This window comes from Acanthopagrus latus, chromosome 8, assembly GCF_904848185.1.
Source record: "Acanthopagrus latus isolate v.2019 chromosome 8, fAcaLat1.1, whole genome shotgun sequence".
Lineage (NCBI taxonomy): Eukaryota > Metazoa > Chordata > Actinopteri > Spariformes > Sparidae > Acanthopagrus > Acanthopagrus latus.
In genome coordinates this window covers 6,108,769-6,129,965 of record NC_051046.1, presented here as the reverse complement: position 1 = coordinate 6,129,965, position 21,197 = coordinate 6,108,769, and the positions used below count along the sequence as shown (strand labels likewise).

General features: G+C 42.0%; 1 protein-coding gene across 3 annotated transcripts; it reads right to left on the bottom strand.

Moving 5' to 3' along the window:
- Positions 1-26: 26 nt before the first annotated feature.
- rfx4 (regulatory factor X, 4) lies at positions 27-20,669 on the bottom strand. 3 transcript variants are annotated; one of them, XM_037107518.1, is made up of 19 exons: positions 20,579-20,669; positions 19,424-19,597; positions 16,931-17,017; positions 16,707-16,767; positions 13,483-13,606; positions 12,086-12,147; positions 11,127-11,340; positions 10,546-10,623; positions 10,280-10,443; positions 9,493-9,593; positions 9,323-9,381; positions 9,062-9,206; positions 8,648-8,742; positions 8,005-8,122; positions 5,865-5,984; positions 4,479-4,643; positions 4,213-4,339; positions 3,978-4,116; positions 27-1,396 (listed from the first exon to the last, which is right to left on the bottom strand). In XM_037107518.1, the coding sequence occupies exons 2-19, from the start codon at positions 19,464-19,466 to the stop codon at positions 1,124-1,126; spliced, it is 2,175 nt and encodes a 724-aa protein (XP_036963413.1). In that variant the 5' UTR covers positions 19,467-19,597; positions 20,579-20,669; the 3' UTR covers positions 27-1,123. The 3 variants fall into 3 exon arrangements, with proteins under 3 accessions (XP_036963413.1, XP_036963412.1, XP_036963411.1); XM_037107516.1 differs by having other exon boundaries at positions 1,124-1,396; positions 4,213-4,378; XM_037107517.1 differs by lacking the exon at positions 20,579-20,669 and having other exon boundaries at positions 28-1,396; positions 4,213-4,378; positions 19,424-19,466.
- Between the last annotated feature and the right edge of the window lie 528 nt (positions 20,670-21,197).

Here is a 21,197-nt window from a genome sequence, read left to right as displayed (position 1 = left end):
TGTGTTTTAAATTGTGAAATTATTTATGTCCCTCCACAAACACATCAGCTTCAACTGTGATAGTTTAACAGTCACCACAGACGGTTTCCAGTGCTTTTATTTACAGAAAAGTGACTAGACTTCATGTTACTGTACACTTTGATATTTTCCCTTTTTTTTTTTAATAAATACCCATAGGGTAATAGGTCCTCAGTAGCATTGAGTGCATTATAAAACACACAACCCTAAGTTAATGTGTCTCTTACTAACCATACAAAACAGAGAACAAAGTACCAATTGTAACATAGAAAATAAAGGATACACCATGTTACAAAGTTACAGAAAATACATACTATATATAATATATATATATTGTCACAGGAAAAACAGCAAAAAAGATTGCGACAGAATACACTCGCACTGTTTGTTTTTGAGTCACAGCATTCAATCATTAAAAAAACTATCCAGGATGAGGACGCCTTAACGCACCAGTTTCTGTGATGTTGTTTGTCGTTTTTATGACCGCTGGCCCCAAAAACAACAGCGTTAAGGCGGTACAGTTCATCCTGCAGCAAACAAATGTGCTGCAACAAGCCCAGCGACAGGATGTCGCGCTGAGCGAAGAGAGGAGACAGCGGCGTCACTGAGATTGTACTGGTGTCAGTAACAGCTTGCAGCACCCTGATCCGACAGACGAACCGACTGAGGGCTGATCTGTGCGCTGACGTGTGAGACTGACGAGGGAAACTCTGGCAGAGGTGTACATTCCTTAAAACAAAGGCACAGCTTGGCAGCAGCATTGCACTCTTTAAAATGATTTTGCTGCAAGTTTTGAACAATCGATTTGATTGGAAATTGATTTTTTTTTTTTGCTCCAGCAGTGAGAAAAAAAAAACATCAATTGTGGAATAAATTTCATTGAACCTCTGCACAAATTACACCACGATCACTAGAGCGGCTGACGTGATGAGTCATTTCAAACGGCCAGTACATCCACACCATGATTCCTACCACCTTGCCTTGGTACTCTCCACTCTTCTTCTTTTTTTTTGATGTACTTGATTGGAAGTGTTCAGAGGCCTTGCATCCACCAGGCTGGCAGGCCTGCAGCTTGTACACGACGGTCTGAAGCAGCATCTGCCGGCTATTTGGCCCAGCCTGTGGTCGCCTCTCCGTTTATGTAGGCAAAGCCGGGGAAATGCTGCGAGTGTTCGTACTCTGAGTTCCTGCGTGGGCCCAGTGGAGAGTACATGTCCCCAGAGGCGGCATAGCGGGATGAATGCATAGGTGGGCTGGTGTAACAGCTGTTAGCTGGCGACACATCTGGCCACCGAGGAGCAACAGGTGCAGGGTGCAACCGAGGAGTGCTGCTCATCAAGCAAGGCTCCATTCGAGACATCTGGCCGTTGAGCTGATACTGTGGAAGAGAAGAAGAAGGAGAGGATGTTATGGTGATGCAAGCGCAACATGTACAGTGAAGAGCTTAGCAGAAAGCTTCGCCTGGCTCTGGGAAGAAATACTCCAGCTCATAAACTCTTTCCTCCTGCCTTCAGTCTTAACGATAAGCTAATCAGCTATTGGTTAATCCCCCATACATAACGACCGGATATGAGGGTGGGATCAATGTTCTCAGAAACCTTATATTTATAGTTAGCTCAGGTAGCTGCACAGTTAGCGGTCTGGACCGGGAGTTAGCACCAGAGGCTAACACAGGAGCTATAGACTGAGACAGGCCGGGGCTAGCTCGTTAGCATGCTAACTTCAGTAGACATCTCTGCAACACAATCCACATATGTCAGAATGTCAGAACGGTTATTTCTTCACATTCTGTTGATAATTTTAGTGAAGATTTGAATGTTTTTCAACTAAAATTCTTACATATTGCACCTTTAAAATCATTATGTAAATGACTGTAAACAGGAATAAAGACCCATATACTTGTTTTTTTCTGAATTTAAATCACAGCAAACGTGGTAAAGAAATTGCAATAACCCATTTTTAACATAAATGACTTAGTTTCAGGTGCACCGATGAAAACGTTGAGCAGCACTTGGCAGATTTTTGGGTACACGTGTTGCACCACGGAGCCCCAGAAACACATCATAGATCATAGAAAGTGTTACCGTCCTCTCATCCAAGAGTCTTTTTTTAAAATGTCAAGCTATTCCTCAAAAATGTTTCTCCACAATGTCGCGAGCTAGCTGGCCTAAAGGTAGATATTGTCCTCAGAGGTAGCTGTGGCGCTACTGATTTCATATTTGACGCTGTGTTCGTCCTGAAGCGTCGGGGGTGTGATTTGACCCTGCTGATGGTAATTTCCTGTCAGGGGAAATTGCTTCACAAGTTGTACCACAGTGGACAGAATAGAAAATTAAGCCACTTACGAAAATGAGCAGCGAAAAGTAGGTTTCCTGTGTTATATTTGTTGCCTATGGTGACTGAGCCCAACAGCTCCGACTAAATCTGCCTGTTGACAAGAATATTTTGGACAGATGGGGATCCGACAAAGTTTTGTGTCGGTCTCGGCTCCATCCCAGACCTCTGGCAAGGACAAAGCGCCGGCATTGTGCCCGATTTAAGCTCAGACGGGCTTAAAAAAAAAAAAGTGGAAGTAGGACCCCTTTTCCCTTTTCTCACTAAATATAAACACGACAGTCGCTTCCATTATAAGGGATCGCGGCATGGAAAAAGACAGTCAGTGCAGGTCAGAGAGCAGAACAGACGGCTCAGCTGCCTCTTGTTCACAAGCAGAAAAGAGACCATTGAATAACAATATTTTAATAAACGCCCCCTTGCCCTGCTCTGTGGCTACTGGCTCAAACAGATGAAGAGACTATTGAGAGCTGGAAAGAGGAGTAACAGAGCAGGGCCCCTCTTGGCCCCAGCCGAGCCACCTTTCACTGTCTGCTTCCGCTGCGTGGAGAGGGTGATTCGGGGACTTTTGGAAACACTGCGACCGCTGAGGCCCAGCTGATCTCCTCCCACTATAAAGGCAGCGGAGGTTCGAGGGCCCTTGACAGGAAATTACCATCAAAAGAGTTAAATCGCACCAGTCGCTACACGAGCTGTAGATCAATGACTCCATCTCATCCTCAATAACCTTTTTTTTCCCCTTCTCATGCTTAAATCTTCAGTTTTTCCATTTAAAGGACAGTTTAAGTATTAAAGGGCAAAACTGATGTTATTCAGCCACAGCAGCTCAAAGTGTAACAACCTTTCACACGCATCGTCTGCTAACATCGACGTAGTTGTATCTTTGTAGACACATTCATGCACAAACGCTACTATTTCTTTTTCTACATGTGAGAGTTTCACACTGCTCTGTTCTGCAGACACACACAGTTCAACCATTAGTTTGAGTTTGGACACACAAATTCAATGGCATTGCAAACATATTCAATTGTTGTCTGCATGCTTTATGTTCATGTTGGTGGAAAGTGAATCTAATCACTAAAAGTCGTTTACTTAAACACAAATTAGAGGTACATTTCCTCAGCTTAGTCACTTAGTATTTCCATTTTAGTGATTTTTTTTACTCAATTCCACTTTATGTCGGTGGGAAATATTAAACTTTTCACTCCATTTACCTGGAAACTACAGTTACTTTACAGAGAAAGATTTTGCAACATGATTTTACAACTCATGAAAAACTGTTGCACAAGAAAACACTTCAAATAAGTATGAATAAAACATGAACAAAAAATCAAGCACATAATAACAAGTAATGCTCTTCGTAATGCTAATGTTGTTTACTTTTGAATGTTTAAGTTAGTTTTGTGTTTAATTGTTTTCATACTGCAGTTCTGTTACTTTGACAGTTTTATATCTTTTTGCTGTTTTAGTTCCCTGAATCTAAAATGTTTGAGTTTTTATAAATGAATCGATGACTTTATAGACGTCCATGTTGGTTACAAAAGGATTCAACACCACTAAGCAGACGTATGAATTGACTGACGTTGATGCTACTGAAGGTCAGTCCTTGGGTGACGGAGACTGACCTGTGCAGACGAGCGGTGGTAGGCGGAGTAGTGGAGGGGGGCTGGGATGGCCGGCTCGTGGGCCAGATTAGGATACTGGCTCTGGATGGAGTGAGGATGCTGGTTGGCGTAGCTGCCGTAGTTGTAGCTCCCAGTATACCTGGAACGGAGTAAACAACGTTCGATCAAGACAACATAATCAAAGTGTTTCCAAAATGCCTCACAGTTGGAATTTTAACACTAAGACCATAATTACCCATGCTCCTCTCTGTGGGTGTAGACTGGCATCCGGTGGGTGGAGGATGGAGGTGGGACTGGAGTGCTGTTCCTCATACAGGACAGCTGCTGCCCGGCCTCTGGAGTGGAGCCGCCTGCTGTTGTCACTGTGTATGTAAGGGACCAGGTATATGACTGAACAGCGCCTGGCAGACACATATATGGACACAGAGACAAATATGTTGGCGCAAAGCAACTAATGTGCTTCTCTAAGATATCTGAGTGTGACTGCGAGCTCTGTGTCACCTGTGGTGGTGGTGGGGACGCCGCTGTACTCCGGGGACACGGCTGCAGTCGGGGAGCTGGCCGAGGAGACGCCCACCGAGTGGACCGAGCGAGCCGGAGAGAAGGATCCTGGAGACGGTGAGGTGGGGGTGGTTTCTGTCAGCGTGAACTCCTCCTCTCTCTCTGCTGAAGGTGTCAGGACAGGAAAGAACATTAAGATTACAGGGATCTCATGTAAAGAACATTTCTGCTGTTACTTTTAAAGGGCTGAACTGTTTTTGAGTCGCACCTGAATGTGTACAATTAAAGAACATACACGAGGGAAAAGCATATGTACATAATAAAGTGAGTGTCTAATACAGAAACAGCGAGATTGACTCAAAAAAATTCCCAAGCAGTGATCGTTTACTATCATTCAAACTAGACAACAACTAATGACACTTCAACACTCAGAAGACTGTGAAAATTGAGCACAACTTTGGTCGAACATTGTCTGATAAAATACTGCCTATCTTACAAGAGTCATCTGAAACTATTAATCGACTTGTTCAGTAACCAAACGGTGTTTTAAATGCTGCGTGCAGTGTGTCATCATGAACATCATCCCACAAAACATGACAACAACATGATAAAAGGCCTGTGGCTGTGTGACATCTCAGAAATAAAAGCTGTTTTTCAAAACACTTGACCAGAAGGAGATACATTTCAGTGCCTATCCTGCTAATATGCTGTTTAAATGTGTACATTAAAGTCAATCTATTTTTCTCTCCTTCAGTGTTTTACATACAGCGGGTGCTTGTGCATGTTAACGGTCATGAGAGTTAAAAAGGTCCAAGCCGGCACCAACAGAAGCTCCTCTCTCCCACAGAAAACACTGATCCTGAAACGCCTCGTCAGCAGTCCCGCCTTCAATTCTGTGACTCTGTGACATCACACTGTCACACATTTGCACAGTTTATATCTAGCGGCTAATTTGTCATGTAAGTATTAATTTAGCACAGCTGCTCTGTTGTGATTGGCAGTGCTGGCTCAGGTATGTGTGAACTGACCAATCAGAGGATACTGGGGGAGGGGCTTAAAGAGACAGGAGCTAAATAACAGGATGACAAAAAAGACGAAGATATTTACTGTCGCGATCACTACAAGTAAGTGGAAATCTCGGGCTGAAGAGATCAAACGACCATTGCAGAACATTAAACACACAAACGAAGAGTCTGTTTCTGGGCAGTGAACCAATCATATGCTCCCAAAATTCTCATGACTTGGTTTCATGCTGCAGAATTTTTTGGCGGGGATCTTCATGAATGAACTAAGCTGCTGCTGAACCACAGTGATTAGTGATTTTTTTTCTTTCGTGATTAAAACAATTAACTCTACACGATTGCCCGACGAAGGCAGTGCTCTCACCTGTGCTGCCGTCTCCCTTCATGGCCCTCATGAGGTCGTTGGCTCTCTCCTGGCAGTGCAGGGACTCCAACAGGTAAAGCACATAGTCATCAAACATGAGGTGGATCAGGTGGAAGGAGCCTGCAGACGGACAGACAGGATGAGTTTAACACAGAGGACGCGTGTGTGCTACTTGTACCAGAGATGTTTATTGTGAGGACATAGCTGATGACGACCATTAAGACTGAAGTGTTTCCAAAAAAGCCATCCGTGTGGTGACATCACATCCTGCACGCTGACAGGAGGGTCGCTGTTATCAGAAAGGAGCGCGTCAGATTTTTTTCCGTGTGCCGAGTCAGTGCCAGAAATATGTCAGCTGACCCCAAAGGTCGCACGGAAGACGAGGCCGTGGCGTGTGAGGGAGTGTCACAATTGTGTCATTGTGCCGGTCGCCGCCGCTGCCGTGCGCATAATAAACACTTGTGGCCATTCAGGAGGAGCGGTGGTGTAACACTGACCGGTCGTAAAATGGAAAAGACAGGCAAACACGTCGGGAGGAGGGGAGGGCCGGCTTTTGTTAATTAGCTGTTTGTGCACAGAGACCTGCTTTATCAAAACACTGCAACCAGCTGTGTCTTTGATATTCACAGACAGGAAAGAGGAGCCATTTTCTTTTCTTTCATTTTTTACAACTCTTCACTTATTGCACAACAAGGTCGAGCACCACAGGCCAATTAAAGCAGCCATTTTACGTTTTCTCCTGTTTTCTCCTCATGACCGACTTTAGATTCACACAGCAGAGGAATCTTGAACCTCATAACATAAACATAAATGTCAGAGGTGATATGAATGTTTGATGTTTTCTTTATTCATTTATTTTTTGGAACAGACTTGTACAAATGTCTGAACAGCCAAATACTGAAGGACATTCCTGCTTAGTTATATGACATTTTTTTTTGGTTTGCTTTCAAACAATGCTGGTGAGTAATTCCATGACGCTTGTTTCTTGTGGCTAAAGAACGACAGTCCACTAATGTGACAAATCTAAAGTTACAAACATATTAAAAACATCAACATTTTGCTTAATGTGAAGAAGAATTTAATCAAACGAAACTAAAGAAACCATCAATGTTCGTCTCTGAAGAGGAAATCATTTGCTATGTGATGGAACATGTTTTAAGTGTTATTGATTGTTTTGGCGAAATGTAAGTCAATTTCGTGTACTGCTGCTCATCATAGGGAGATTTCCAGGATAGCATTTTCAGTAAAAAGTCCATTTAGTTAAAATCGCTTTTGTTCTGGACTCTCAACATCCTTCAAATGATTCTTGTCCTTGTCCTTCACTGTTGGTTTGTTTAAACTAAATATAACCCTGATGTTCTTCATGTTTTCATGTTTCATGGTGACAGTGTCAGAGTCATTGATCTTGTTCTCTCTTTCTGTGTGTATAATGTATGTTTTTGTGTTGGCCTCTGTGTCACATGAAAGATGGATGATTACTGAAGATTGTTTTGTTGCAGATTATTATTCGACTGAAGACAAACTCTTTGTTTGCAGTATAAAAAGTTTTGATTCTTTGTGTGCTGCAGTGGTGTTTTTGTCATCTTATAATTCTGTGTAAACAAACAAAAACTTAACCGCCAAATTATTATTATTATAATCATGCTGATAGGTTTATATTTTGGCTCATCTATTTATTTTTCAGTATGCATTTGCAATAGTATATTTGTGTATTTATAGAAGAAATATAGCCTTAGATTAAACATCTATTTTTTCATTTATAGGCATTAAAATGTAATTCTAATATTTCTCTTATTCAAATTTGGATATTTAAGTAACAAATTTAAATAAAAAATATTTAAATAAAAAAACAGATGCTTTCTTCTGACTTCAATTCAATATATATATATAAAAAAAGAATTAAATAAAGCTAAAAACATTTTATTCATTATTTTTCTATTTTCAAAATATTATAAAAACACATGTTGAACACTATTTAATGTTGGTAGTTTGTGCTCCATATCATGTTGGAGGCCTGGATCCAGCCCAGTGCACGACACAGTAAACTCTACAGTTCATGTGCGCTCATGAAGCGCCGTCTCACACGAGTGTTTCCCCGTCTGGTGTGTTAAGTAATGATGACAAAGCATCAGCAGCTCACCAAAGCTGGGCGCGCTGTGGAGGGTCATATCCCGGATGACTCTGGTCCCGAAACACGACCACATCAGCAGGAACTGTTGGGCCACCTTCTTCAGGCACCCGGGCCTCTTGCCTGCCACCTAGAGAGAACATTTCCATGAGAAAAGGGGGGGAAGGGTCGGGATGCCGGGGTAGAATTAACCCCTGGGTCCGCATTGGGGCTTAACCCTCGGGAGCGAAAAACATGTCAACAAGTCAACTATTTAATTTGCCCCCAGGGAAACGCCTTCCTATTGAACTATTGTCTGGCTGGTCCAAGACGTTGCCAGGGCGACCAAATTTTACAAGCCCATATCAGGCACATAATGGACGCAAATGGGAAGCTTGAAGACATCATTAACTGGGAGGATTGCAACCTAAGTGCCTCTGAGTAAGAAAGACAGGCAGAGACGTGTGGCCTCCAGCCGCAGGTGTCTCCTCGACTGCAAACTAATCAGACTTCTGCTGCGCAAACACTTCAGACATTCGGCTAAAATCACAGCTCAGCATCCGAAGTGGAAAATGTGTTAACTTAATTTGTGCAAGTTGAGCAAAAGACAGATCTTTTGTGTAAAAATGCCGACTGATACCAGGCTTGAACACCTTTTAAAAATGTTGTTGCTGACCTTGACGACACAGCGGTCCACCATCGAGTCCAGCCACTCGATGTACGCCTCGATCGGAGACTGCTCCTCCAGTAGACGGTCAAACTCCTGATACACTGTGAAAGCAGGGAGAACGACAGGTTACACGGTAATTCTACATCACCTGAAAAAACTTGAACGGCATCTTTGTGCAACAACTGCCATGTATGTGTGACCTCTGATCCCGTCAGGGCTGATTCAGAGGAGAGAGGCAGGAGTGAATCGGAGAAGCTCCACGGGGTGTTTCAGAGGAGAGTGAACTTGTTTAACCTTTTGGTCTCCGTCATTAACGCTTTGACTCTGCCGGTCGTGGGAAGGATTGCCTCTATGTGCGGTTTGTTTGTGTGGAAGTGGAGTGTAACTCTCTCTCTCTCCTGCTCATACTGGTGAACCTACAGTGGATGATAAGCTGCCGGTGCTCCTCCTGCGAGTCCTCCATGGTGTAAAGTGTCTGCTTGGTGATGCTGTTCAAGTCCACATTCCTCCAGTCCTCCAGCATTTGAAAGGTGATGTCGGCGCTGTTTATCACAGTCCGCGACGCCTGCGGACAGATACATCAGCAATATTACCAACACAAGCATACCCATATCCCTTATCAGCTGTGTTTGTTCATATGGATTTTTATTAAAGAAAACACATTCAGAGCGTGAGAGGCACCTGACATAGATGGTTTAGGGATGTTTGTCGCTTTAGAATCTGAGAAAATCTCCTGGACACTGCAGACAAAAAATGAAGAAGAAATATGGTTAATATTTCTGTTTAAATATATTAAAAAAACATTAATATGTTAACTGGATTAAATGCATAATAAATAATTAAATACTTACATTCAAACTTTATATTCCTCAGGTTTTCAGGAAGGTCGTGAAGTGCTATTTTTAGCCACTCGTCGAGTTGTTTGGCAAATTTTCGAATAACCTGAGTCAAACTGTTCGAACGAGGGAAAGAACGAAACACAAATAATATCTTAGACACCGTTCGTGACGTCATTTAGGTACCAAGAACAAATGTTTTCCTCCCTAGATAATAAATAATAAATAAAAAACATAAATAAGTGCAACCAAGGAATCACAGTATGATGAGATCTGATTAAAAGCTACAGACAAAAAACAGTAAGTGAACCTTGAGTCACAATTCTGTTTTCAAGAATAATGAAGTTCAAGATATTTTCAATAAGAAAGAATCTTTGCAAGTGACTTAAAGTGATGAACAGCTTAATTCCTGAAGTGCATGATAGACGAAGAAGACGAAGACGAAGAAGACGAAGACAAAGGAGATGAAGAAAAAGAAGAAGAGGTAGAAGAGGACGAAGACAAAGACGAAGAAAAAGACGAAGAAGGAGAAGACGAAGATGAAGAAGACGAAGAAGCAGAAGAAGAAGACAAAGAAGAAGACGAAGATGAAGAAGAAGATGAAAAAGAAGAAGATGAAGAAAAAGACGAAGAAGGAGAAGATGAAGAAGAAGACGAAGATGAAAAAGAAGAAGAAGACAAAGAAGACGAAGAAGATTTTTTTTTTTGTTTTTTAACAGCACTTTATTTACAGTTGGTTTAAAGAAGCAGAAGAAGAAGCAGAAGAAGAAGAATATCATCCTAGGTAACAACAGGCGCTCACCTGTCAGGCAGTGCTTGCAGGACGGTGGGCATCAGCACCCCAGAGATGGCCTTGTAGAGGATGGAGTCACAGACGCCCACGATGTTCACCACCGTGGGGGAGCTGAGGACAGGGAGCATGTGGGGCGGCATGCCCTGCCAGAAGTGCAGCAAGAAGCTCTGGACCTGAAAGCATCACAAGTGTTATTACGTGCTGCAAGAGAATAAAAGAACAGTCGCCTACAATCAAAGTTTTTGTTGACTCTAATGTGTAAAATGGAAGCTTGCCTCGTCAAAGTTGGCTCGGATCACAGTGTCCAGTATCCTCTGACAGTGCGTTCTGTACATCATGATGAAGGTTGACACCTGCGGGCAACAACACATCATTAATCTCACTGCATCACAAACTTAATAGCTTTTTGTCTTCTTTCGGGGGGGAAAGTGGGAAAAGAAAAGTGGTACAAAAACAAGAAAATAAATCTCACACAAAGCATGTGAGCCAATAAATACATGTTACAGGTCTGGGCTGGAGCGGAGTGATATAAAACCAGCTTTAGAGATCAGCAAAAACACAAACCATTTAAAATCATGGCCCCTCTTTAAGAGCCGGACAGCTAGTGCCTGTCCTTTGTCCATCGCTAGATCTTATTATCTCCCCCAAAAGATTAAGAGTTAGTGAGGAGCCAGCATATAAATCCTCAAGGTCCTTCTCTAAATGCAAACCCAGTGAAGGTCCCGGGGCAGATAAAAGGCTGGAGCCAGAGGGGGCGCAGAGATGGTGCGATGGCAGGGAGAGGTGGGAGGCGGAGGGGAGGAGGGAGGGAGGGAGGGAGAGGCTGTAAGGATGGACTTTTAAAACTCCTGTTTACCCTCTCTTCTGGCAGGCTGGCAGGCAAATTTAGGTCTTTGACATTTGGAAACTCTGGCAGGAGCGTCCCCAGTTTGGAGCGCGGTGAATACGCCACTGTCTGCTTCGTGACCTCTTTCTTCCCCGTCTCGTTCACCCACGCCGCTCCCTTCTTGGAGTACATCACGTCATAATACTGAGAGGTCTCCTTCACCGCGATGCCGTAGTAGTGGTACCTGAGGAGGGAAGAGGGCCGACGGACGGGTGAATGGCAGCTTTTTACTACGAGCGGGATCATTAGAGGAGAAAACACAGTGAGAGGAAAACAATTCCTACGGATTGTATTTAAAATAAAGAAGAAGTTTGTCTTTCTAACAAAGATATTTGTTGTAAAAGTTCTTTCTGGTTTAATCTCATCAAAATGTGCATGTAGTCAACAACAGGGCTGATACTAATAATTACTTTTATTGTTGATTAATCTGTGGAAAATTTGCACAAATAATCAAGTTCAGAAAAATGGTGAGTAAAAGTTAAAGCCAGAGAAAACGTCCTCAGATGTCTCATTTTATCTACAACCCAAAGATAAAAACATCTGAAAATAATCACATTTAAAGAGCTGGAATCAGATTTTCGGATTTGGAGTTTTTCCCATAAAAAATATGTTACTTAATATGTTATTATTGTTGCAGCACTTGCTATATAAAAATATGACAAATGCTTCCGTAACAGGTACAAAGAAACAAATGAAGTGTAGATTTAGACAACAAACTCAGAATCTTATTAACTCAGAACCACAGTTTAAATAAGTTAATTTAACTTTAAGTGTTGGTGTTTTCCTTTCTAATGATTCATGTTAGGCTTAAAAATGTCTCTTTGTAGTCTTTTTTTTTTAGTTTTATTTCATAGTCTTATTCTACAGATTTTGTTTCTGCAGGCTCCATGCTTTGTTTTGGTGTATGTCAGTAACCAAACCAGACTTACTTGGACTGCCCTCTTGTCCCGAGTCTTCTGGTGGTTAACGCTGGAAACTGTTGTCTGATGATCTGTTCATTGTAGAAGAGAAAAAGTTGTCAGGTTTAACTTTTCCTAACATCAATTTCACGTCAGTCTTTCACTGCAAATCGTAAAAGTAAAGACAAAAAGGAAAAGCAGGTGGAAAAATAAGATCTTCATAAAAAAATTTTTTTGTTAAAATACATTTTGCAATGCAGAGTAAATATAAGCAACCTGGCTTGACTGCACTTGTACAGGATCTTCAGCTCTGTATGAGAAAGAGTTTAATAAAGTTTGTCAGGAGAACGACATGCGAGTCTCAGAGCTGAGTCCACGGGGAGGTCTGCGAGGGGAGAAAGAAAGGCTTTGAGAGCCATCCATTTATGACATCCAGGGGTATTACTTTTCTTTTTCCCCTATATCAACAGTCTCCCCTCATCCATCCTCCCACCCATCCTCTCTCCTTCTCCCTCTCTTTCTCTTCTCCACTCCCTCCTTCTTCCTTTCCTCTCTTTTTGTCCCGAAGGAGATTGGCTCCTCGGTCCGGCTCCTGGTGCAGAAACTTTAGCAAACAGTGTAGCTCTCCATTGTGTGGGATGAAAAAAGAGGCCAAGCTGTGAAGTTTCTGTCAGGCCCCGCTTGATAAATGAGCAGACAGGGAGGCAGTCCGGGCCCTCTCTCGTTTTTTTGTCCTGAATCAATGAAGCCTTCCTAAAGGACACCCCACACTGCTCCAGCCACTGATCTAACATTCCGCAACATCTCACCCTTCCAAATTTCCTTTAATTACACATTAATCCAGGCCCCTTCTCTTTTTCAATATCTTCCGACAGGAGCTGCGGAGGGGCGGGGGTGGGCCGGGTTGGGGGTTGGGGCCGGAGTCCAGAGTACAGGGGATGGCTGGGGGTAGGAAGGCTGAGGAACTTCTTGGGGTTGTGGGAACAGACGAAAGCACATCTCCTTTGGCTCTAGATTAGGTGTCCTGTGAACGGCCGCAGAGCTTTGCTCGCTTCACACTGAGCTGCAGTCGATATTAGTTCAGCAGCAGCCAGAGCCGCGGCACAAAACCAAGCCAGGCATGAAATGGTCAGACTATAACGCTGACTGCCGATTCAGTTTAGTGTGTGAGATTATTGCCGCTAAAGAAGGAGTCTTGTTTTCCATCTTCTTCTGCTCTGAGTCATTTTACTCTGATTATTTTAAACCTACTGTGCATAAATAAATGCATGTTAAAAAAACCTGAACACCTTATTCTTTTTTTTTTTTTTTTTTTTAAATAAATGCTCAACTAATCAACAACATTCATTTCATATAAGACACCAGCTGCAGATGTTACCAAGCTGACAACTTTCTTGTGTCTTCAAGACATTGTTGGAAAGCTTTACCTTTCCAAAGCTGGCCGCGTTCACCGGCTGCGTGTCGTGCTTTTCGCTGAAGTCCAGGTAATGCATGTAGAGGGCACTTCTGGGGATGCACACACCTTCGGCTATCTCGTAGTTCTCCTCTAGCCTGCGAATGACAACAGGAGTGATCAGTGCGGCAGATAAACAAATACGGAGGTTGGAGAGTCACAACAGGGAAAAAAGGCCTCGTATGATCATGGAAAATTAGTTTTTTTTTTTTTAAAATGCAGCGATTTAATGCGTAAATGTTTTGAAAGCCAAATCACATCGATGTCAAAAAAAGGAGTCAGTGCATTGAAAAGGGATTATTTGATGGTATATCATGTTAAAGTTAGAGTTGTGTTTACTTGAGACAGAGCATAAATTAACCAGATTTAAAAGTACAGTCATGTGAAGTGAAACAACAGCAGCTTCAAGTGCATTAAATCAGTGTCGAGTCTGCAGCACAACACATAATCACATCAGGCCGCATGTGGTTTAAAGTTCATTTAGTGGACATTAAACATTAAATTATTACACAGACATCAACACCAACACCTGAGCTGGACCTCATGATACTCTGAGAAAGATCATGTGTTCAGAGTTTTAACCGTTTCCTGTTCCTGCATATAAACAGTTTCCAAATTATATCTGCCATTTTGCTGTTTAATTGATTTGCACTAAAAAAAAGTTTCCACTGGTGAGCAATTTAAATCTCTAAATATTCAATATTCTCATCGAATCAGTTTCTCTCTCTGGGTTGCTGGTCGGAGAGAGCGAGGCGTCTTATCACACTTAATGTGACACTTGATTAATTAAACAATACATTATTGTGCACAAATATAATGTCTTCTTAATTTTAGACGTCTTCTTCTATACTTGTTCCTTGAATATAGAGTAGTTAATGATTCAGTTCTCTCACTATGCGAGGTGAACTGTCAGATTGTATTTTTCAACAAACAGAAAGATATTTCCACACTCTTCTTACAGTTAAAAGTCTGATTTAGTGACATTTTCTGCATGTCAAGAGAAAAATAACTTCAGAACAGTCAGCTGCATATGATGTTATTTTTTAAATACAGCTCCCTCTGGTGTTGGTGATATAACCGGTGTGACAAGTGCGTCACTGTAAATAGTAATGAGAGGTAAAAATTGCATTCTGCTGTGTGTGCTGGTTTTTCACCATGACAGTGATTTGTCATCCCTTATCTGTCCAACAGGTCCCTCTGTGAGAAAAAAAGGCCTCCTCCTCTCATGCTCCTCTCTTTTGTGGCGTCCCCCAGGGGTCTATTCTGGGTCCCCTATTATTAACCATCTCCTTGCTACTCCACAGGCAAATCATGTATATACATACGACTGATTTTCATTGCTAAGAGGATGAGTCGCATCTGTACGTCCCGATAAAGCCTGGAAACACTGAAGTGTGATGTGTGATGTCCCGCTTTGCTGAAATTAAAAACTGTTTGATTTTTTTTTGTAATAGTTTTAATGTAAAGCACTTTGTAACTTTTCAAGGCTGCGGAAAAAATATCGTAATTATTTTTAAAACATTTTGAGTATTTCTGTTCACTAGTGGTCCAACAAATGAAAATCGCTTTGTGCAACTTTAAAGCCTCCTCGGTGACATGTTGGTCGGCCGGCTCAAAATACAGATAATCACAACTAAAATAAGAACAGACCTTAATCTCAGCCTCGAGGTAGGACATCATAATGTTAGTGAAATAAAACATTCTAGGAAAAAAAAACAGCAGTTTTTCCTGCTGTTTGGAACAACTCCTTCACTGATAAACTCCTTTCAGCCTTTAAATATTCAACAGAGGAAAATATTTGTGTAGTTAATAAATAAAAAAGTGATGTTTAATGGAGCTAAACCTTCACAGAGTTAAAATACATATTGAATCCTCCAAGACAAACATACATTTCCATTTCTATAACACGTCTGTTTGCACTTGTCATCTGATCAGTTTTACTCACTACTCGACTTATAATGCTGACAAAAATGTTTGTAACCTTGTTTTTTCTAAGTCCAGACCAACCTGAATATATAAACGGCTACTACAAGATCCCGTTTCCGTTGTTTTACGAGGCGTGACTGTATTGTTTCATTCGGCCGACAGAGAGGAGCTCTTCAACCGAACCCAGCGTCTCCTTTCACTTAGAGAGCTGAACTGTCCCCTGAATTACAGTCATATAACAATTACAGTCATTACAACTCAGGCCTGCAGGGGATCGTGCTTTGTGTGTGTGTGTGTGTGTGTGTGTGTGTGTAGATTTGTCTACATCTAGTCTCAACACTGCTGGACCCGTCAGCCTGATATCTGTTGTGCACCTTCATGACTGTCAGGTTCAGGACCTGTTGTGGCTGCTCTGTTTTACACCAACATCGACCGACTCTTCACCTGTTTTACCCAACTAAGAGATCAACAGGTCAACGTACGTGTGCTCACGTCAGTGTTGGCGGATTCCTTTGTTGGCATTTTGACTTTTGCATTGACATTTCAAGTCGGTGGCATGTTTAAAACCTGCATACTGTCTACAATTGAACTCCACTGCTATCATGCACACATGCTGGACACACAGGCAGCTCTGCACGCTCCTGTTCCCCACCTGCATGCCTGCAGACACACCTGGTGGACATCTGTACCCTACTGAGCGCACTCCTAAAGGTCTGACGTGTTGCCATGTAAATATCCTCTTAAAATCTGAGCTAGAAAATCACATTTCCTGCCAAAATACAGAAAAAGAATTGCCTGGCAAATCATGAAACTAAACATATTCTTAAAATCTGAATAAGTTGAGGTTAATCAGTCCTGTGGCCAAATGTTTTCCTTTCAGGTTGAACAATTAAAACCAAACAATGACTCAAAAACTCCTCATTACAGTCATAAACAGAGCAGCATCGTTCACTTTTACTGCTAAATCAACACATTTATGGCAAGTCTCACTGCAATACCTACAAAAAAAACCCCCCAAAAAACTCACTGTGATCAGTGAAGTGAAGTCTTTAATGCTTCTCTTTACAATCCTACACTGACCCAACTCATGTTCCTCACACTGGGGTTAAAGCCCCCCTGCAGTGCAGGTTTTAAATGAGTATGAATATTAATCTGAGAGCATGTGAGACAGGAGAGCACATGTCAACAAAAGATAGATAGATAGATAGATAGATAGATAGATAGATATTTTTTTTACGTAAGACTAAAGAAAGAATATTTTTAATGACTTACCATTCCAGAGTAGCCGGTGTCGAATGGGGTTTAGAGGCTCTGTTGTTTTCTTTTTCTTCATCTGTGACACAAAACATTTTGGATCTTAGAAACAAAATCGAGCGTCACAAATATGGAAGAGATCAACACTGAAGACTGAGTTTCTGACAAACACAACAACAGTTTACAGGATTTTCCTCAGTGAAGCCTGCGGTTTCGGCGTTAACAGTGTTTGTGCTGCTTACGTTCGTCGTTGGACATGTTCCCCAGAGACGTGTGACTCGAGTATCGCTTGCTCTCACTCTCGTTGAGGCATCTTTCAATCCAGCTCTCTGAAAAAACAAAACAAAAAAAGACACAGATGGACCACAGGATCAAGAAACTGTGACGCTGACATTAAAACCTCTCAGTGCAACTCAAGAAAAACTATTAATTTTGTTATTTCGAAAGAAGCCATTATGAAATCATTTAATTGTGATCTGACTAAAAACGTCAGTTTCATTTTTCTACCATTTTCCCCTCAGATTTAAACTGTCATTTTGAATAAACTTTCTAATTGAGCCCATTTTGTCAGGCAGTTCTCGCACAAAGCTGTATTTACATAAACAGTGAAAATCGCCGCCTATACAGGACACTTTAAACGTCACTAATGTGACAGGGCGAGCTGACAACAATCGATTGTATGGGCAGCGGTGCAGCCACGGCTCTATTTGAGATGTTTTCACCAGGACGGCAGGAATCCAGCATTGTGCCCAGGGGACTACGAGCGTACACACTCGCTTAAAAGAGCCAGCGCACATTACTGAGGCAGTCTGCTGGAATAGAGGCCATTGTCCTGTTTTAATTTCTACTTTAGAAATAGCTCAACTGGTGTGCTTTCTGTGAGCGAGCAGCAGCAAAACACCGAAGCTTTCATGTAGAAACAGCCTGATAAGTAGAGTGGAAATCCATTTTGAATCCCTGCTCTGTTTAGAGAAAGGTATTCAGCGTTTGATAAATGTAATTAAGAAGGAAATTGTACATGAGGAAAATTTTTGTTGTGGATCCGAGTGCAACAAAGCATTTTTAGAACATTTTTTTGTTATAATAAGAAGAAAAAGCTTCTTTTTTTTTTTTAAAGCAAACAGAAACAAAAAGTATAATAATTATCATTAACTCTGGTGAATTAAAACTGTCATGTAACCTCAAGTGGAAAAGTCATTTAATTTAGCAGATAAAACAGTTAAATCAAACCACTAACTCTTCAACAAATTTTTAAGATTTTCTTGAATTTGAGTTTAACTTATTTTTCTGAATGCGATCTGACAACATTTATTATGGCAGCTGATTCTGGGACACACTGCTGGCAGCTCAACCTGTTGTCGGGCAGATTTTCACAAGTTTTATACTCGATGAGGAATCTTCACGTCGTCGTCGTTCGGCACGTGCTGACAGAAAAGGTCAGACTGCAGTAATTTAGAGAAATCTCCCGGCTTCTGAACAGAACGTTTATTTCTGTCTCTGCTAGAGAAATGTATTGATTAGATCTCTGTAATGGTCTTAATTAATGTGTCCATGCTTCATATCACCTCTGACTGATTAACAGAACTCTACGTGACAATTATAAAACTTGTTAGACAATAAAAAAAAAACAACATCTTGAGTATTTTCATGTTTTAACTGTGAATAAAACACTAACATCAGAGTCACTGACGGCCCTCTGACACGTCTCATCATTCACAAACAGTATTTAAAAAAAAACAAAACAACAAAAAACAAACAAACTGGACATGAAAAAGTGAATCCACTGAAGTGAAGCTAATTCTCCACAGAGGCTCAGACCTCAGGCTTCATTTGCCACAGGAACAGATAAGTTGGGGATCTAAATAATTGGATTAAATTTGATCAACAAGTCAAACGGATGTTAAACTACTCCACACTGCTCCAGAATACAAATAACAAATTATTTCAAAACCTATCCATCATTTAAACAAAATCATCTGCTTCTCAGCTGAGAAAAAAAACCCACAGGTAGTTTGTTTTATTTAAAATGTGTTCAATCAGATTGGATATCAATCATTAATGTCTGTAAACCAGAAGACTTTCCTCTTTTATAAAATAAAATACAAAATGATTTCACAGAAAATTTGTTTCTAAAAATGTGGTTTAAAAAGTTAAATAAATGCTTCTGAAAAATCCAGGAAAATGAGCCAAAAAATGCAGATACATAATACTTTAAAGAGCACCATGATGATGATGATGCACCTGCTGTTTTTTGGGTTTTTTTTTTAAGGCATGGAGATTTTTCTTTCTTTTTTTTTTTTAAAGTTCGTTAAACTGAAAAGATGAAAAGAAACAGCAAGAAGCCACTCGGCTGAGCCTCTACTGGAGATGTGAGGACTATTTCTCTGCTGTCTGTGACTTTAAATCACTCGACACCTGCTGTTTTTTATGAGCGCTTCTCATAAACGTGTGTGACTGAATGCTGATTCAGAAATAACTTGAGAAATTTAGAAATGAAATAAGCGAGAAAAAAAAGAAAAAAGAAAGAAAAAGAAAAAGAAAAAGGTGGAAATCGACAGCCGAGCATCCCGACACATCTCCGAATGCCTGCAGAGAAAGTTTGAGACTTCCAGAAGAGCAGCAGCAGCAGCAGCAGCTCTCACACACCGTCTCTGAGCAGACACTAGGTTTTTTTGTTTTTTTTCTCAACACAATCCACAACAAGGCGAAGCGAGCAGAGTTTTAACAGGACTGACCTGTGGAATCCATATCAGGCTCCTCCAGCAGCCCGCAATGCATCCTCTTCCCATCAACGACACTGGCTCCTCCAAGAAAATGGCTTAGTGCACGTTTCCCCCTCCTCAGCGGCTCTCCCCTTGTCTCGCTCTGTGTTTCCGTGACCACTGCCCGTCACAGGAGATGTTGAGGATCTGAGGTTCGCCCACAGAGGGGTGGTGTTGGCGGAGGAGAGAGAGAGAGAGAGAGAGAGAGAGAGAGAGGGGTGGGTGGCTGGGTGGGTGGATGGGGGGGAGGTGGGAATAAGGGAGGAAAGAGTTGGGGTTGGGGTTGGGGGGGGGTAGAGACTCCAGAAATCCAGCGGGGGGAAAGCCAGACCCGTCAAAATGTTTGCTGATGTTTCATGGGAAAGGGGCTGATTTTATAGGAGCCCTGATGGGGACATGTCATTGATAGGCTTGGAAGGCTGATGAATGGCCCCAAGTCAGATGGGGATGTGGCAAGGCTCACTGGAAGTCTTTTGTGGGGCTGTTTTGAATAAGAAAAGCTCCCTCCCAACGAAAAAAAAAAAAAAAAAAAGAGGCTTAGATCTACGCAGTCCTAACACTGTGGCCTCCCCGTCTTCCATTATGGCATTTAATACGTTTTTATACACCCCAGAGCTCCACATAAACATACATCCCGACACAACCGCCGCTCCCGCTTCTCCTTCTGACTCCAACTCCAATTTTCACATCATCCCTGCAGACACTTGTTGCCACGTTTGGTCCACTTTCTCCAACTGTGAAACCAGCTCTGTGATAACTTTTTTCTTCCAGAGTTTTTTTTTTTTTTTTTTTTTTCTCACTCAGACAGACATTCGAACACGCTGGAAAAAACTCAACCAGTGTGAATTTTCTGGTGGCGGCCTCTTCTTTTGCTTTTTTTTTTTTTTTTTTTTTTTCCGCGGTGGCAACCTTATTTTTTTGGTGTGTGCCTCTGAGAAGAGGGAACGGTCACAAAGGGGGGGAAGTAAAAGTGCAAAGCCCGAGGCTGGGAGGGCTCTGATGGAGTGCCTGAGAGCTGGAGAAGGGAAAGCTGTGATTAGAATATGAATGGAACCACAGGAGAGGGGGAGAGGAGAAGGGGAAAGAAGAGGGGAGAGGAGAAAGGCGGATTATGGCTGAATTACTCACCACACCATGGATAGCAAAGGAGGACTTTCTCCACCAGTGCGCAGGCGTGGACACCATGGCTGCTACTCACCGACACACACACACACACACACTCCATGCAGCCACCTGTGAGCACGTGTTGGACGAGGTGGCTGCAACATCACACGGGACACTGTGGGCAGAGTCACAACAGGTCTGAGCATCCATTCAGTCGCATACAGGAAACAAAAAAAAACAAAAACAACAAAAAACAAAGCTGCTTGGACGGAGCGACGGGTCAGAAAAAAAACAAAAACAAAAAACCTCCAACATCATCACAAGAAATCAGGTCCTGCAAAGATTCTTTGTGCGTGAGAGACAATCAAAACAAGAGCACAACCCATCAATGACACATTGACCGGAGGCGTCGATGGAGGCTGGAGCGAAGCTGTGACCTCAAAGGAGGATCTAATTAATTTCAGTCCAATAAGGAGAAGGTGGAGGCTGCATCTCCCTCCGTCCTGTTATCTGCTTATTAGAGCCTCATAAAATAGGACAGGTGCAGCCACCAAAAGAGCCTCTTCCACCCGTCCTATTCTCACACACTCTGCCCGCACAAACGGATGTGTACTGCTTTTGTTCAGTGAAAAGGCCCCAATTG

What these genes read in the sequence shown, in the direction of transcription:
- rfx4 (XM_037107516.1), bottom strand. Translation starts at nt 19,466, where the DNA reads ATGCATTGCGGGCTGCTGGAGGAGCCTGATATGGATTCCACAG. An exon ending in CTGCAAGCACTGCCTGACAG is followed by an intron (nt 9,594 to 10,279) that starts GTGAGCGCCTGT and finishes TCGTTCGAACAG; the next exon opens with TTTGACTCAGGTTATTCGAA. An exon ending in CCGGCAGCTTATCATCCACT is followed by an intron (nt 8,743 to 9,061) that starts GTAGGTTCACCA and finishes CTGCTTTCACAG; the next exon opens with TGTATCAGGAGTTTGACCGT.